The sequence below is a fragment of the Rhinolophus ferrumequinum genome, chromosome 14, assembly GCF_004115265.2.
Source record: "Rhinolophus ferrumequinum isolate MPI-CBG mRhiFer1 chromosome 14, mRhiFer1_v1.p, whole genome shotgun sequence".
Lineage (NCBI taxonomy): Eukaryota > Metazoa > Chordata > Mammalia > Chiroptera > Rhinolophidae > Rhinolophus > Rhinolophus ferrumequinum.
In genome coordinates, this window is record NC_046297.1 from 35,801,982 (window position 1) to 35,820,884 (window position 18,903).

Sequence of the window (18,903 nt, forward strand, 5' to 3'; positions counted from 1 at the left end):
AACATATTTACAAAAGACAAGATATTCCTGGGATTTGCATCAAAATAATGAATGGGAAGGAGCTAGGGAGAGAGAGAGGTAAAAAAGCAAGATTGGTCATGAATTGACAATTGTTAGAACTAGGTATTGGGTACATGGGAGTTATTTATATACTAGTTCCTCTATCTTTAGTTTTAGTTTTAGTGTTAGTTTTCTGTTGCTGCTGTAACAAATTACCACAAACTTAATGGCTTAAAACAATGCAAATTTACCGTTTTATAATTCTGTAAGTCTGAACTCTACCTTGAGTCTTACTGGGCTAAAATCAAAGTTATCAGCAGGGCTATATTCCTTTCTGAAAGCTCTAAAGGAGAATACATTTCTTTGTCCTTTCAAACTTCTAAAAAAAACCCACAGTCCTTTGGCTTGTGGCTCCTTTATCCACTTCAAATCCAGCTATTTGCATCTCTTTGACCCTGCTTCCATAATCACATCTTTCTCTAACCCTCTCTTTTGTCTCCCCCTTCTGCTTTTAAGGACATTTATGATTGTACTGAGCCCACCCAGATAATCCAGGATAACCTCCCAATCTCAAGGTCCTTAAAATTAATCACTTGATCAAAGTTCCTTTTGCCATGTGAAGTGACACATTCACAGGTCCCAAGAATTAGAACGTGGACATTTTTAGAGGACCATTTTTCTGCCTACCACAGTATATTAGAATTTTTTTAAAATAATAATTCACAACAGACACAGCTATCATACCTCTATAAATATTCATTATAAGAAATTTCAGAAATGTTAAAAACCAATCTGGTAAGATTTTAAAGTAAGTCATAGTAATAAACCAATGGAGATCATAAATTTTATTTTTTGCAACATTTTGAGATACAAAGTTACAGAAACATTCCAAAAATAAGTCCCATGTACCCTTTACCCAGATTCACCATTTGATTACATTTTGTTGCATTTACTTCCCCTCCCTCCCTGTGTGTGTGTGTGTGGTGTGTGTGTGTGTGTCTGTGTGTGTGTGTGTCTGTGTGTGTGTGTGTACACGTTTCAGAATAAGCTGTAGGCACTGGCTCCTTTCCCTCCAAATACTTCAGTATTTCCAAAGAGCAAAGACACCCCATTCGATAATCACAGTAAAATTATCAAAATCAAGAATTTAACACTGGTATAATACTATTATCTAATCCACAGTCCATATTCAAATATAGTTCCTTATCCCTGAAATGTCTTTTATACTTTTTTCCCTGAGCCAGGATTCAATCTCAGGTCATACATTACACTTAGTCATTATGTTTCTTTATGTTTCTTTAGTTTCCTTTAATCTAGAACAGCTCTTCAATCTTTATTCATATTTCATGACTTGACATTTGTGAAGAATAGAAGCCAACTATTTGTACATGTCCTGTAATTTGGATTGTCTGGTATTTCCTTATGATTAGTTTCAGGTTATGCATTTTGAACAGAAATACCACAGTTCGTCACATCGGGAAGCACATGATATGGATTTGTCCCATTATTGGAGGTATTCATTTGATTAAGGTAGTATCTGTCAGATCTCCCTGCCAAGTTAATATGTGCCTCTTTATAATTTTTTAATGTTAGAAGATGCTATTCAAACACCGTACTTCCTGATCAAACATTCATCCACTACTTTTGGCATCCATCTAACACCATCAATACTTCTATTTTTATGATTTAGCATTCCATTCCAAGAAGTTACTCTTCTCTTTTATTTACTTAGCATGGATTCAGACTCCTATATTAATCAAAGGGTTATCATCCACCAGTATAATTATTCTGATGCTCAGTTGGCCCCAAATTTTGTACTTATCAGACCAATTAAGTAGAAAAACCCTTAATTCACCAAAATAATATTTTCTTAGTATGAATTAATTCAATCTAAGAAGAAAAATAATTTAAGAACAAAAATTTAAGAATATAATAGACAAAGTAAGGGGGAAGGAGATTTGCCTACTTGGACTAATACTGTTAGGCTTCTCACATTGCCATGCTTAAAATAGCTGTATAATTTCATAAATGCCTAGTTTGTTAGTTTTAAAAAATAAAATAATAGCGTTCCGGTCAAGATGGCAGAGTAGGTAAACACTGTGCTTGCCTTCTCTCACGACCACGTGAAAAGTATAACTAAACTACAGAAAAACCATCATTGAGAATCACCAAGTCTAGCTGAACAGAAGTAGACTGGTAGGAGGGGAGGAGATGTAGAACAGGCAGGTTCCACACCCATGTACATCGGTTAAAAACCGGGAAGATGTTTTCAAGGTCCCGCTAAGGAGCTACACATCAGGCTCCCCAACCCTGGGCTCCAGGGCCACAAAAACTTCTGGCTATGAAAACCAGCAGAGATTGTCACTGAGTGACATGGAAGGTTGCTGGAGTCCCAGGCATTCCTCTTAAAGGGCCCATGCATGAGCTTACTCGCTGATGGATTCACTCACTCTGAGCTCCAGTGCTGGGGCAGAAGCTCAAAAGCACCAGAGACATACAGGGAGTAACTGAGTTGTCTGGCTATAGGGTGAGGGCTAGAGGGGCAACTTTCTCCCAGACAGAAGTGCTAGCAGGTGCCATTCTTCCTTTGTTGAGCCCATCCCACTTGCAGCCTGCAAAAACAGATGGCTGCCATATCTGAGTCTCCATCAACCTGGCTAACTATTTGCCCCACCCTGGTGATTCTCTGAGACTCCATTCCACCCAACCAAGCTACTTCCAGTGGCTTTCCCATACAAATGGCCTGTCTTGGCTCACGTTGCAGAATTTTGTAAAATCTCTCAAAAGTTCACAAACCCCAAACAAGCAGCATCTGGCCTCAACGTGCCTTGTACAACTTTCTGAGCAGCCACGAGCCCAGCAATAACAGCAGCTGGCATCTGTTCACAGCTTAGCCTCTCCCAGGAACCAAGCCCAGCACAAGGCAACCATATGCAGTTTACTTTGTAGGTCATACCAAGTGGCTCCAGGCAGGGCACAAGCAGCAGCTGGCCTTGGTCAGCTACAGCACCCCTCCTAAGAGACCTCAGAACCAACACACCTGGTGTCCAGTTTCAGACCACACCAGAGCACCACCCAAAGGGCAGACACCAGAGCCCTGCCAAAGCAAATCCTGCTCCGTAGGGTCACCCCTGCACAAAAGTTCCTCCACTGTAGGAGCTTTTGTGCAGTCCTTACAACCAATCAGCCTGAAGGTCAATCCCTCCCACTGACATACAAACAGCAACCAAGGCTCAACTATAACAGAAGGGCACACACAACCCACACAAGGGACACACTTGGAGCACCTGGCTCAGGTGACCAGGGAGGCCATGCCATTTGGGCCCCCAGAACACCTACTACATAAGACCACTCTATTAAGACATAAGAGCTCTACCTAACACATAGAAACAAACACAGGGAGGCAGCCAGATGCAGAGACAAAAACATGCTCAGATGAAAGAACAGAACAAAGCTCTAGAAAAATAACTAAACAAAATGGATACAAGCCATCTACCAGATGCAGAGTTCAAAACACTGGTTCTTGGGATGCTCAATGATCTCAGGGAGAACTTCAACAAAGAGATAAGAAACATAAAAATGGAGACAGAAAACATGAAAAAGAACCAATCAGAAATGAAGGATACAATTACTTAAATGAAGAATACATAAGAGAAAATCAACAGTAGATTAAACAAAGCGGAGGTTCAAATCAGCAATTTGGAAGATAAGGTAGCAGAAAACACCTAATCAGAACAGAAAAAAAAAAAAAAAAAAGAATACAAAAAAGTGAGGATAGTTTAAGGGGTCTCTAGGACAATATCAAGCATACCAACATTCACATCATAGGGATACCAGAAGAAGAGAACAAGGAATTGAAAACCTATTTGAAAAAATAATGAAGGAAAACTTCCCTACCCTGGCAAAGGAAACAGACATACAAGTCAGGAAGCACAGAAAGTCCCAAACAAGATGAATCCAAAAAGGCCCACACCAAGACACATCATAATTAAAATGCCAAAGGTTAAAGACAAAAAGAGAATCTTAAAAGCAACAAGAGAAAAGCAGTTAGTTACCTACAAGGGAGCTCCAATAAGACTCTACACTGATTTCTCAACAGAAACTTTGTAGGCCAGAAGGGATTGGCACAAAATATTCAAAGTGATGAAAAACAGACCTACAACCAAGATGACTCTACCCAGCAAGGCAATCATTTAGTATCGAAGGATAGATAAAGAGTTTCCCAGGCAAGAAAAAGCTAAAGTAGTTCATCACCACCAAACCAGTATTACAAAAAATTTTAAAGGACTTCTTTAAGAAGAAGAAACAAAGAAACATCAAAAACATGAATAATAAAATGTCAATAGCTACATATCTATCAACAATTATTTTACATGATAATGGATTAAATGCTCCAATCAAAAGGCATAGGGTGGCTGAATGGATAAAAAACTAAGACCCTTACATATGCTGTCTACAAGAGACTTGTTTCAGATACAAAGAGACACACAGACTGAAAGTAAAGAGATGGAAAAACGTATTTCATGCAAATGCAAATGAAAATAAAAAGCTGGGGTAGCAATATTTAATCTAGACAAAATAAACTTTACAAGAGACAAAGAAGGGCCCAGTAATCCCACTTCTGGGTATTTATCCAAAGAAACCTAAAACAGTACTTCAAAGGGACATTTACATCCCTATGTTCATTGCAGCATTATTTACAATACCAAGATATGGAGGCAACTTTGTGTCCACCTGAAACTAATACATTGTATGTTAATTATAATTGAAAAATTTTTTAAATCAAAAAAATAATAAAATGTACAAATAAATAAATAAAGTTAACTACTTAGTTTCCTGACATAAGGAAAAATAGAAGTCGGTGTTTTGGGTTTGGAATTAGTCCTTAAAAACTACATCAGAAAATAAACCTTAAGACAAGGGTGTCAAGATGATTTAATGAGGAAAGAATAGTCTTTAAACAAAGGGTTTTGAAACAACTAGATACCCACATGCAAAATAATGAAACTAGACTCCTACCTCACACCATACACGAAAACTAACTCAAGACAGATCATAGGCTGAAATGTAAGAACTAAAACTATAAAACTCTTGGAAGAAAATACGGGAGTAAATCTTCATGACCATCTTAAATATATCACCAAAATCACAAGTACAAACACCAAAAAAGTTAGACAATTGGACTTCATCAAAATTAAAAACTCAAAACCCCAAATAAGATACTACTTTACCTACTGTAATAAAAAAGATACATTGGCAATAATATGGAGGGTTGAACCCCTCATACACTGATGGTAGGAATAAAAATGATGCAGCCACCTTGAGAAAGAGTCTGGAAGTTTATTAAAAGGTTCAACATAGAATTATCATATGATCCAGCAATCCACTCCTAGGAATGCACCCAAGAGAAACAAAACATGTCCACATAAAAATTTGTAAACAAATATTCATGAGCATTATTCATAATACCTCATAAATTAAAAAGTGGGAACAATGCAAATACCCATCAAGGGATGAATGGATAAATAAAATGTAATATTAATACAATGGTATATTATTCAGTGTGGTAGACAGAATAATGCCTCCCAACAGTGTCCACATCCTAATCCCCAGAACCTATGAATATGTAACCTAACATGGCAAAAGGGACTTTGCAAATGTAATTGAGGTTAAGGATCTGGAGATGAAGAAATTGTCCTGGAGTATCCAGGTATGCCCAATCTAATCAAATGAGTTCCAGTTTCTGAACTGCCATTGCTGGTTTGGAAGAATTGGGCCATGAGTTAAGGAATGCACCTGGCCTAGAGAACATAGGAAAAGCAAAGAAAACATTATTTCCAAAAACCACCAGAAATGAATGCAACCCTGCCAATATCTTGAATCTCAGCTCAGCGAGACCTGTGTTGAACTTTTGACCTACAGAACTGTAAGATAATACATTTGTGCTATTTTAACCCACTAAATGTGTGGTACTCTATTACAGTAGCAATAGAAAATTAATAAATTCGGTAACAAAAAGGAATGAATTACTGATACAGCTACAACATGGATGAGCCTTGAAAACATTATGCTAACTGAAAAAAGCCAGTCACAAAAGGTTGCATGAAATATCCATAATAGGCAAATCTATAGAAACAGAAACCATCAGTGTTTGAGGGTTTCAATCCTCCATATTCTTGCCAATTTATTATCTTTTTGATTATAGCCATAGTAGTAGATGAAGCAGTATCTCATTTGGGGTTTTGAGTTTTTAATTTTCATGAAATCCAATTTATGTAATTTTTTGATGTTCGTACTTGTGATTTTGGTATTATATCTAGGGCTGAGAGATTTGGAGAAAAATCAGGAATGAGTGCTGCTGTGCATACTTTTTTTTTATTTTGGAGTAATGAAAATGTTCTAAAATTGATTTTGGTGTTCGTTCCACAACTCTGTGAATATACTAAAGACCACTCAATTGGAGTAGGTGGATTGTATGGTATGTGGATTGTATTTAAATAAAGCTGCTTTAAAAAAAACAAAAAAACTATTTAAAATGTAAAAGTATGTTTTCTCCTTATGTTGCAGCCAGAATTCTAAAGAAATGTAGGTAAAACACATGCAGACCAAAAAAGGCAGAGTCAAAAATTGAGAGTCAAAAAAATAATAAAATGTATAAATAAATAGTAGATGTTTTCAACAACAATAAGACAAACAACCAATTAAGAACCTGAAAGGACTTGAATAGATATTTCTCCAAAGACATACAGACAACCAAGAAGCACATGAAAAGATGCTCAGCATCACTAGTCATTAGGGAAATGCAAATCAAAACCGCAGTGAAATCCCACTTCACACCAACTAGGACTGCTATAATCAAAATTTTAAAAAAAGAACAAAAACAGAAAATAACAAGTTTTGCTGAGGATGCAGAGAAACTGGAACACTCAGACATTGCTGTGGGAATGTAAAATAGTGCGGCAGCTGTGGAAAACAGTTTGGTAGTTCCTCAAAAAACTAAACATAACATAACATTACCACAAGACACAGCAATTCCACTCCTAGGTATATACCTAAGAGAACTGAAAACAAGGACCCAAACAGAAACGTGTACACCAATGTTCATAGCAGCGTTATTCACTATAGGCAAAAAAAGTGGAAACAACCCAAATTTCATCAAGTTACATAAATAAGTGAGTGGATAAACAAAATATGGTATATACACACAATTGAATATTATTCAACCTATAAAGCAAATAAGTTCTGATAAATGTTACAACATGGATGAACCTTGAAAACATTATGCTAAATAAAATAAGCCAGGCACAGAAGGGCAAATATTTTATGATTCCACTTATATAAGGTAATCAAATTCATAGAGACCCAAAGTAAAATAGTGATTACAAGGGGATGGGTAGAGGGGAGAATACGGAGTTATTATTTAATGGTTATAGACCTTCTGTTTGGGATAATGAAAAAGTTTTGAAAACAGATAGTGGTGATTGGTGTACAAGAGTGTGAACATAATTAATGCCACTTACTTGTGATATGGGAGAGCCCCCTCACTATAGAAATTTTAAGCCTCCTCACTATAGAAATTTTAAGTCTCCTTTTCCCTACTTTCTTAGCTCCCTAGCCCCTGGTCTTAATCGCTTTTCAAATCAGTTTCTTAATCTTAAACTAAAGATTGCTCCTAGCCTAAATCACAGGTCTCTCACCCCTGCTTCAAATAACTACTTAAAAGCCTATGACTTAATCGTATTAACTGTAATCATTGTAGCCCAACACTCCTCCAGGCCATTCCAGACGTAACCCCTGGGTGAAATAAAGCTAAATGGACTTTAACATTCCCCAGGCCATTACAGATCTAACCCCTGGGTGAACAAACGCCACCTGAAATTAAGATAAATGGACTCTGAGTCCTGTTCCTGGGGCCAGCACTTTTAATTTATTAACTGAAATCTGTCTCTCCTCATCTGGGGGCCATCGGGATATGAATAACGTCCCAGTGAGGCTTCCAGTGCACCCCGACCAAGCTAGATATGAGAACCCCTCTTTTCTATTTAAGATCAGATAGGGTCAGAGTTCCGTGAATCCCCAATAGGTAGGAACAGCCCTACACCCCTTCCCAGCATGAAGCAGATACAGAAGAGAGACATCCTGTTCCTCAACTTCCCACAGAGATTTATGGGGATCATGTCTCTCAGGGGAAATAAGGCAGGCAGTTAGAGACAGGCATTACGTCTCTGCATTCCTGCACGTCCCACAAAACCTATGGGAGCACTGCCTGGAGACCTCCCAAATTCTTCCGGTATCTACCCTAACCATTAATCACTGTGAAGATCTAACTAGATTAAACCACTTGCTCACACCTGCGAAAAAGAGGCAATAGAGGCTACAACGACTTCCATCTCACCTTAACCTCATTATGCCATCATTATAGCATCAGACATATGCCCAGTAGTTCATTAATATCATTATAATGAACTGATTTCTGGGAAGGAACATGTGCAGTCTAAAAAGATGAGGTAATAGCCTTCTGTCAATCACAGATGTAAATCAGGTGATCCAATGCCTGGAGAGGAATAGCCCATCCTAGAAAAGAAACAATAAAACCGCCAAACTCACATGGGCAGGGGGCCCTCAGATGCTTTTCTTTGTGCTCGGGCCGTTCCTAACTCTTTGAAGTGTACAGTCTCTTCTAATAAAATGCTCTTTCACCACTTTACCCCTGTGTCTCATTCAATTCTTTGCTCGAGATGCCAAGAACCTGAACATCGCACTGAGGACGGCCCACTCTCCGGCAACGTAGCAGCCAGGATTCTCCGTTCTCCTTCAGTAGGCCTGGGTTCGACCCTTAGTGTGGGAACCTAGCCCAGACTCCACTGGGTTTGACCCCCATGTGAGAGCCAAGCCAGAAAGGCTAAGATTGCCAGTTTTCCTCCACGAGGTCCGGGTTTGACCCCTGGTGTAGGAACCAAGCCCAGACACCACCAGGTTTGACCCCCAGTGTGGGAACCAAGCCCAGGCATCATGCCAAGAAGGGCCCACGCTCCACCCTCTGGTAACACTTGCACATTTGAAAATGGTAAAATGGCAAATTTTATATATATTTTTATATATATTTTTTATATTTTATATATATTTTATATATATTTTTATGTATATTTTACCACAATAAAAAAGAGAAAAACGATTAATAGACTTTAATCTCCATAACATAAATGGATCAGAGAACTGTGGAGGAGCAGAAGTGTGGATTGCCCACTTTATATACTTTCTATATACCTTTATATACCTACTATATATTTAAGACCCAAACAATCCCTTCTCTTACCGTGTTTCCTGGAACAGCATTAGAACTGATGGTCCAACTAGGTCTTATTTTCGGGGAAACATGGTAGTAGTAAAGAAAATATTTTAAGACTGCTTCACGCATTACTTTTTATAAGTAAAATGAAAGGAAACATCCAGAATAGTGATATATATCATGATTTACATGTTTCGCTTTAACTACTTTGTCTAAAGTTTTCATTTATTTATGTGGTACCTTTAAAAAGAACACTAATCAGGATAACTTTTTTTTTTTTTTAACAAGAATCTCCACCCCTTCCCTCACAGATGTATTTTTTACGGGTACCAAAAGTTTATTTTATGTACCCAACTACATCTCATTCCTTTAAAAAAAAAAAAAAACTTAATCATTTCTAAGATTTTTAGAAAACTTTGTCAGAAATGCTAACAATTCTTATAGGCAGTTAAGTACTGTGTAACTCTTTAAATAGTATTTTTTAAATAAATACATGATTCTCTATATTATACTTCCATTACTTTTTTTTTTACCTCAAATAATTTTGTATCTGGATTCAGCTTTGTAATCTTTTCATTCAGACTTGAATTACTTCTTGCTGGCGGTATAAATTTTGGTTTTTTAAAGGGTTTCCCCTGCAACTGACTTGGTGCTGCAGATCGCCTCATATTCAGCAGTAGTAACCTGAAAAATATTGAAAACAGAAATCATCCATAAGTCTGATCAGAATCATCTCTAAATACAAAAATAGCTCATCACTTCACCTATGATGTCTTTAAAAATATAAGACAATAAGCTTGTAAAAAGCTTTAAAAAAATTCAACAGTAAGATTTTATTTTCCATCACAAAGGGTTTTTGAATAGAAATTAAGATTTAAATTGAATGGTGCAAACTTGAGCATATATTATATCAATTTTGGTAATACTATATATTAGACATGATGATATAGTCTTTAATGGAATTTAGACAGCAGTTTCAAAGTCAAAGGAAACATAATTATTCACATACATATATCAAGCAAGTTGCTTTTTTCTATTCCACTAATCCATAAACTGCATGAGGGGAGCAATCATGCTTGTTTTCTTCACCATCCTATAAACAGCATCAACCACTATGCCAGACACATTACAATTAGTAACAAATATATTTGAATGAATGGATGAAATCCTGGCAATTCAAAAGACAAAATTATAATTCAATTTATTTTTACTACCCTATTTCCTTTCAACACAGTGGAATTTTTTTCAAGAGACTAGAACCAGGTTTCCTAACTTTTGCTCAGTATTGTTTACACCAGGGGCCAGGGAAAGACAGGTGGAAGATGAGAACATTATGTAGATCATGCTTCTAAAACAGACAGTAGCACCACTCCAATTCAAAGCTACTTCACAAAACACTATACAAGATAAGCCACCACCGAGATATACCAGGTATGATCAAACAATATGGTGAATGTTTAAATTTAAAAAAATTATTATAGTAAAAGACACATTGCCATTAGCTTCCCCTCAAAATATTCCCCCTCGCTTTGAACACACTTATCGCATCATTCTTGCAACTTTCTGAAGCAGTTCTGGAAGTCCTCGTTCGTGTCTTCAGTTGCGCTCTCTTGGCTACCTCTATGTCCTGAATCAATCCAAAACTTTTACCTTTCATGGTCATTTTAACTTTGGAAAGAGCCAAAAGTCACACCGTGTGCCAGATCCGGTGAATAAGGTGGATGAGGACACACTGTAATGCTTTTATTTGACAAAAATTGCCATATCAGAAGTGATGCATGACACAGACTTTCCGTTGTAATCCCAAAATATGGTGAATGCTGCTGCCGAGTACCATCCAACGGAAAGGCAGGGATCTTCAATATGGGAAGCTGCGCATCAAACCTTAGTAATAGTGTATGACAAGTTTCAACTTGTTCACTGCAGTCAGTCGGGTGTGAACTACGGCTGAGAGAAGGTGTGTTTTAAAGTGTGCTGTAAATCATTCTCCATCATGACAACGCTCCATGTGACACATCACTTACGGTATACAGCAATTTCTGTCAAATAAAAACATTATGGTATGTCCTCATCCACCTTATTCACCGAATCTGGCACCATGAGACTTCTGGCTCTTCCCCAAAGTCAGAGTGATTCAGGACAAGGCAGCCATGACAGCGCAACTAAAGACACTCACGAAAGAGGATTTCCAAAACTGCTTCAGAAAGTGGCAAGAACAATGCGATAAGTGTGTTTGAAGTGAGGGGAGTATACTGAGAAGGATCAATGGCAATGTGTCTTTACTGTAATAAATATTTTTTATTTAAACATTCACCATATTGTTTGATCACATCTCATACATGGCTACCAAAATTATTTGTTTATCCCACAAATTCCACTTCTGGGAATTTACTCTAAGGAATTATCAAAGATGTATACTCAAAGAATTATGTATAAGGATAATCATGCTAGCATCACATATAATGGGGGGGTTTAAATGTCCATAACATGGTACTAGATAAATAAATCATGTTACACCCACACAATAGAAATCACTCTCTCCATATACCACTAAAACTGTGAGTTAGTACTGCAGTTTCCCAAGCAAGCCATGTCTCTTTTCCTCTACACCTTTGAACAAACTTTCCCCTATACAGTGTTGGGAATGCCCTTTTCCATTTTCCTTTGCCTGATTAATTCCAACTTATCCTTTAGGAGTCTTAACCATGAGCCCTCTTCATCTCCTCCCAAAGACTTAAAGGCCTTTCCTATGTATGCACTATCTAAGTACTTTTCACAGTGTAGTGAAATCTTCTACTAGTTCACTTAAGCTTAGATAAGGCATGAAGTCTTATATTATACTTATCATTATATTGCCAGTACCAAATACAAAGAAGCATTCAGTATTTGTTATGTGAACGATTCTACAGCCATGAATGGAGGGAAAATCACCCTTTAAAAGAATGTTTAATGACAAGAGGAATGTTTTTGATATATCAAATAAAAAAATGGCTATAAAAAGTAATTATAGCAAGGTTGCAGTATACAAGGTTAGTATACAAAAGTCAATCACTTTCCTATATACCAGCAATGAACAAGTGGAACTTAATATTAAAAACACAATACAATTTACATTAGCACCAAAAAAAAAAAAAATACTTAGGTATAAATCTAACAAAATATGTCCAAGATCTATGTGAGGAAAACTCTAAAACTATGCCAAATGAAATCAAAGAACTACATATATGGAGAGATACAGTCTATGTTCATGGATAGAAAGACTCAATATTGTCAAGATGTCAGTTCTTCTCAACTTAATCTATTGATTCAATGTAATCCCAAACAAAATCCTAGCAAGTTACTTTGTGGATATCAACAAACTGATTCTACAGTTTATATAAAAAGGCAAATCACCCAGATTAGCCACCACAATATGAAAAAAGAAAAAAGTTAGGACTGACTTCAAGACTTACTATAAAACTGCAGTAATAAAGGCAGTGTGGCATTGGTGAAATAATAGACAAATAGATCAATAGAACAGAATAGAGGGCCCAGAAACAGATCCACATAAAAATAGTCAATTGATCTTTGATAAAGGAGCAAAAACAATACAATGGAGCAAAGACAGTCTTTTCAATAAAATGTGCTGAAAAAACTGGACATCCACATGAAAACAAAATGTATCTAGACACAGACTTTACAACCTTCACAAAAATTAACTCAAAATGGATCACAGACCTAAATGTAAAACACAAAACTATAAAACTCCTGGCAGATACCATAGGAGAAAACCTAGAAGACCTTGGGTATGATGATGACTTTACAGCTACAACACCAAAGGCAATATCCATTAAAAAAACAATAATAATAACTGATAAGCTAGAGTTCATTGAAATTAAAAACTTCTGATCTGCAAAAAGACAATGTCAAGAGAATGAGAAGATAAGCGACAGACTCAGAGAAAATATTTGCAAAAGATTCATCATAAAAGGACTGCTATCCAAAATATACAAAAACTCTTAAAACTCAACAATATGAAAACAACCCAATTAAAAAGTGGGCCAAAGACCTTCACACCTCACCAAGAAGATATACAGATGGCAAATAAGCATATAAAAAGATGTTCCAGGGCCGGCCCGGTGGCTCAGGCGGTTAGAGCTCCATGCTCCTAACTCCAAAGGCTGCCAGTTCAATTCCCACATGGGCCAGTGGGCTCTCAACTACAAGGCTGCCAGTTCAATTCCTCGAGTCCCGCAACGGATGGTGGGCAGCGCCCCCTGCAACTAAGATTGAACACGACACCTTGAGCTGAGCTGCTGCTGAGCTCCCGGATGGCTCAGTTGGTTGGAGCGTGTCCTCTCAACCACAAGGTGGTGGGGCTGCACCCCACAGGGATGGGTGGGCTGCACCCCCTGCAACTAGCAACGGCAACTGGACCTGGAGCTGAGCTGCGCCCTCCACAACTAAGACTGAAAGGACAACAACTTGAAGCTGAACGGCACCCTCCACAACTAAGATTGAAAGGACAACAACTTGACTTGGAAAAAAGTCCTGGAAGTACACACTGTTCCCCAATAAAGTCCTGTACCTCTTCCCCAATAAAAAAAAAAAATCTAAAAAAAAAATATGTTCCACATTACACCGTGTTTCCCCGAAAATAAGATCAGGTCATATATCAATTTTTGCTCCAAAAGACACATTAGGGCTTATTTTCAGTGGACGCCATCTTGAAAAATCGTGCAGGGGCTTATTTTCCGATTAGGTCTTTTTTTGGGGAACATGGTATATCATTAAGAAATACAAATTAAAACAACAATGAGACAGCACTACACACCTATTAGAATGGCCAAAATGGGTGAATGTGGAGCAACTGGAACTCTCATTCACTGCTGGTAGGAATGCAAAATGTTACAGTCACTATAGAAGACAGTTTGGGGATTTCTTACAAAATTAAACAGTCTTACCATACAATAACTCCCTTCAACAAAAGGTTGAAAACTTATGTCCACACAAAACCTGCACATGAATGTTTATGGCAGCTTTATTCATAAATGCCAAAACTTGGAAGAAACCATGATGTCCTTCAGTAGGTGAATAGATAAATAAACTGTGGTCCATCCAGATGATGAAATAGTATTCAGTGCTAAAAAGATATGAGCTGTCAAGCCATGAAAGACATGGAGGAACCTGAAATGCCTATTACTAAGAGAAAAGAAGTCAATCTGAAAAGGGTACACATACTGTACATACAACTCTATGACATCCTGGAAAAGGCAAAACTACGGAAACAGTGAGATCATTGGTTGCCAGGAATTGGAGACAGAATGAATAGGTGGAGCACAGAGGATTTTTAGGGCAATGAAAATACTCTGTATGATACCGTTATGATGGATAAATGTCATTATATATTTGTCCAAACCCAGGAGATGTATAAGTCCGAGAGTGAACCCTAATGTAAACCATGGACTTTGGGTGATTATGTGTATCAATGTAAGTTCATCAGTTGTAACAAATACAACACTCTGGTGAGGGATGTTGATAGTAAGGGAGGATATGCACCTGAGAGGGCAGAGGGCATATGGGAAATCTCTACCTTCCCCTCAGTTTTACTAGGAATCTAAAACTGCTCTAAAAAAAAAAAAAAGTTGGGGCCGGCCCGGTGGCTGAGGCGGTTGGAGCTCCACGCTCCTAACACCGAAGAGCCAGTGGGCTCTCAACCACAAGGTTGCCAGTTCAACTCCTCGACTCCTGCAAGGGATGGTGGGCTGCACCCCCTGCAACTAACAACGGCAACTGGACCTGGAGCTGAGCTGCGCCCTCCACAACTAAGACTGAAAGGACAACAACTTGACTTGGAAAAAATCCTGGAAGTACACACTGTTCCCCAATTAAAAAAAAAAAACAACAAAAAAAAAAGCTTCAACTTAAAAAATGGCTATAAAACATTTCAGCATCACTTCAATTTTATAAAAGAAAGACCAAAAATAGGATATGTGTATATATTTTTTAAAAGACTAGAAAGCAAAGGGGCATGCAGAACTTTTGAGAGTGATAGGAATAACCTGTATCAGATAGCAGTGTGTTACAACTCTGTCAAAACTCACCAAAGTATACACATTGAACTGTACACTGTAAATTATACTTCTGTAAAGATTTTTAGAAGACTAGAAAAACACATGCCACAACATTAACACTGATTATTTCTGGATGTTAAAATTTCCAGAAATTTTTATTTTCTTCTGAGTTCTTCTCTGTATATTTCAAATATAAAGTTACCGCTAAAATAGGGAAAGTGCTATTAACTATATTTTTAATTACTATGTTTCATCAAATCTAAGATGCTATCAATTGTAAGATGCACTATTATTTTATGTACCCAAGAAAGAAAAACAATGCAGCCAATTAAACTGAAACGGTTAGACATTTCCTAATTTCAGCAATGTTAAAGTAATGAAACATGAGTACTTGATAAATAATAAGGCTTTACAGTTTACAGGATTAGGAAAGGACAGTCTCTCTTTTTTATTCAAGCGCAAAATAGATCTCTATCAGCGTAATTTTAGAGCAAATGGTTTTAATTAAATTTAAAAAATGGTTTGTGGGGCTAGCCCAGTGGCTCAAGTGGTTGGAGTTCCGTGCTCCTAACTCCGAAGGCTGCTGGTTCGAGTCCCACATGGGCCAGTGGGCTCTCAACTACAAGGTTGCCAGTTCAACTCCTGGAGTCCCGCAAGGGATGGTGGGCTCCGCCCCCTGCAACTAAGATTGAACACCTTAGTTCAATAGCACCTTGAGCTGAGCTGCTGCTGAGCTCCCAGATGGCTGTTGGTTGGAGCGTGTCCTCTCAATCACAAGGTTGCCGGTTCAACTCCTGCAAGGGATGGTGGGCTGCGCCGCCTGCAACTAGCAAAGGCAACTGGACCTGGAGCTGAGCTGCACCCTCCACAACTAAGACTGAAAGGTCAACAACGTGAAGCTGAACAGCACCCTCCACAACTAAGATTGAAAGGACAACAACTTGACTTGGAAAAAAAGTCCTGGAAGTACACACTGTTCCCCAATAAAGTCCTGTTCCCCTTCCCCAATAAAATCTTAAAAAAAAAAAAAAATGTGAGGGTAAGGGGGATCAAATATGTGGTGATGGAAGGAGAACTGACTCTGGATGGTGAACACATAATGTAATTTATAGATGATGTGATACAGAATTGCACACCTGAAATCTATGTAATTTTACTAACAATTGTCACCCCAATAAATTTAAAAAATAAATTAATTAATTTAAAAAAAATGGTTTGTGACTGTTTACTTTAGGAGTAGTATTTACCAATACCAGTGGTCAATACAGATTCTGTCCAAACAAGTCATACCAAAATGACCTCATTAACTCATTTTCCTTTTTATAATAGGTCGACAGAATATTACGCGTCCCTAGATACACAACTGACACAAATTTGAAACTGACACAAGCTAACTGCAAGAAGATGATTTAAAAACACAAATGTTAGGCCCTGAACTTAGATTCACTTAATGGTCAAATGAAATAGAACAATGGGAAGTTCAGATTCAAAACTCAAGGCTTTTAGATGACAATAGCTCAACTGAAATAAAAAGATAACGATGAGCCTACTACAAGTAATGAATTCTAGATATCACTAATAAAAATGACATCCACACCATGAAATATATTAGGTTTATTCTTTGCATTAGTCAGACTACCCTGTAAAACTGAAAATTCTGACCAACAGCTTTTTAAAAGGAAAACTAGAAAAACACAGTAACTAGAAATTTGGAGCAAGCTATTTAAACTCTGGATATCAACTTCTTTGTTTGTAAAATAGGAGACTATGGACTAGATAGTAAAATTCTGTTCATCTTCACTTTCAACCCCTGAAACTTTCTAGATCTAATACATGAGTTCTAATTTTTAAGCCCTATCTGTAAACTAATAAAAAAAATAATGAATTGAGAATGTAGGCAAGTGAAAAGCAGCACAGAATGGTGGTTCAGAAAACAGACTCTGGAGCCAGCCTAAGTAGGCTTGAATTCTAGCTCTTCCATTTACATATGACCTTAGGCATCCATCAAGCCATCTAATTTGTTGATGCATTCAAAGTAAACTGCAGACATCAGTATATTTCCCCCCTAAATACTTCAGCATTCTTATCACCTCTTAAGTTAGTGCTATTTGAGCCTTTTCCCAGGCCATATAAATAATGCCCCCATTTGTCAGCCTTGTTGTGATGCTACAACTTCTGAGATGACTCCAACATCCTACCTGCTTCTGTCCTCCCAAATAAAATGGCAAGTCCAGGCTGACAGCTGCAACATACCAGAGGGCCTAAATTATGTGGCAATGTAGTGTAATAATTAAGAACACAAATTTGGAGGTAAACACCTGAATATATATCTGGACTGACACTTCCTAGTGTGTGATCTTGCACAGCTTACTTAACCTCTTTGTGCACCCATTTCCTCATCTACAAAATGGGGTACAATAATCATAATTACTCATAGGACTACTGGAGTAAATGAAATACTTAAGCACTTAGAACAAAGCTTACACATAGTAAGCACTCAATGTTATCTGGAATATTATTACACGTAATTATTATTGGCTGTTTAACACACAAGGTCCTATGAAAGTATAGACGATGAAGGTCCCTGAAGGGGAGATAGAAGTATGTAGTTCAACAAAGGGGATCACGACCTGAATCTAAGGATTCGTTTGTGCTTTGAAGGGGGAGGGGGTGCGACCATCAAACCTCCGGGATGCAAGAATGTAAATAACGACCAAGAACCAGCAACAAACCTCCCCCCCCCCCCCGTTTCTATTTTTTGCCTTTCCATCGACATTAGGTGGTAGTTATTTCACTTCGTGGCTTAAGTTGTTCCTTTTACTTTGTGGCCCCACTAAACTGGCCTACAAAAATCTGTTGTTAATTAATTAATACCATGCAGGAAAGTGTATGTAGATTAGTTCTGGGGTAAAGAAACGCAAGCGCCACAGGAGCAGTGCAGGCGGACCATAGAGCTGGTGCAGAGGCAACCACTGCTGGGAGTCACTCTCCCGCCACCACAAGAAACGCAAACCCACCGCCCGTTCCTCTGCCACCAACCACATCAGCAGCGAGGGGGCCATTCTCACTTCATACCGGCTCAGGACCCGCAGGAGGCGGCAACAGCCGCTCCGCCGCTCCTGTCCCTCCACCCTCAGAGCCCTGCTCTTGCTTGACTCTCTACCCGCTTTATCCCGCACGAGACTACAGGCTGTCGCAGCCTCACCTGAAGGTTGTCTTCCAGGGACGTACCTACAAGGATCCGAAAGAAGCAAGCCCCAGGCAAGAAAAATCAGGGGACTGCAGCACGTCCCTCACCGCCGCAGTAGCTCAAGGCTCCCGCCTTCGCGTGACCAATCGTGGAAGAGCCAGCTGCGCGCGCACTATCTCCCGCCCCCTGCTCCGCAGCGCCTTTTCCGCCCCGGACTCTGATTGGACTACATTACCACGCATGTCCCTTTACATTCCTCTTTTTGTTTGGATTTTCCCCCAACTACACTGTACTTTACATACCAGTGACTGTTTGATAATTATCGATTTGTACTTCTTAAGCCTTTCACCTTTGTCACCCAGCCCCGCCAA

General features: G+C 38.3%; 1 protein-coding gene across 5 annotated transcripts in view; it reads right to left on the minus strand.

Annotated features, from left to right (window-relative positions):
• The window catches only part of RAD54B (RAD54 homolog B), a 122,427-nt gene extending 103,756 nt beyond the window's left edge, over positions 1–18,671 (minus strand). For 3 of the 5 annotated variants that reach the window (XR_004424989.1, XM_033126492.1, XM_033126493.1), the window contains exons 1-2: positions 18,548–18,671; positions 9,823–9,983 (exon numbers count right to left, since the gene is read on the minus strand). Coding sequence is in view for 2 of the 5 variants with exons in the window: in XM_033126492.1 (XP_032982383.1) it covers positions 9,823–9,957 (135 nt within the window). In the remaining 3 variants the exon portion in view is untranslated. Of the gene's footprint in view, positions 1–9,822; positions 9,984–18,547 lie in introns of those variants that run through there. The other 2 variants (XM_033126495.1, XM_033126497.1) reach the window with 2 other exon arrangements.
• Between the last annotated feature and the right edge of the window lie 232 nt (positions 18,672–18,903).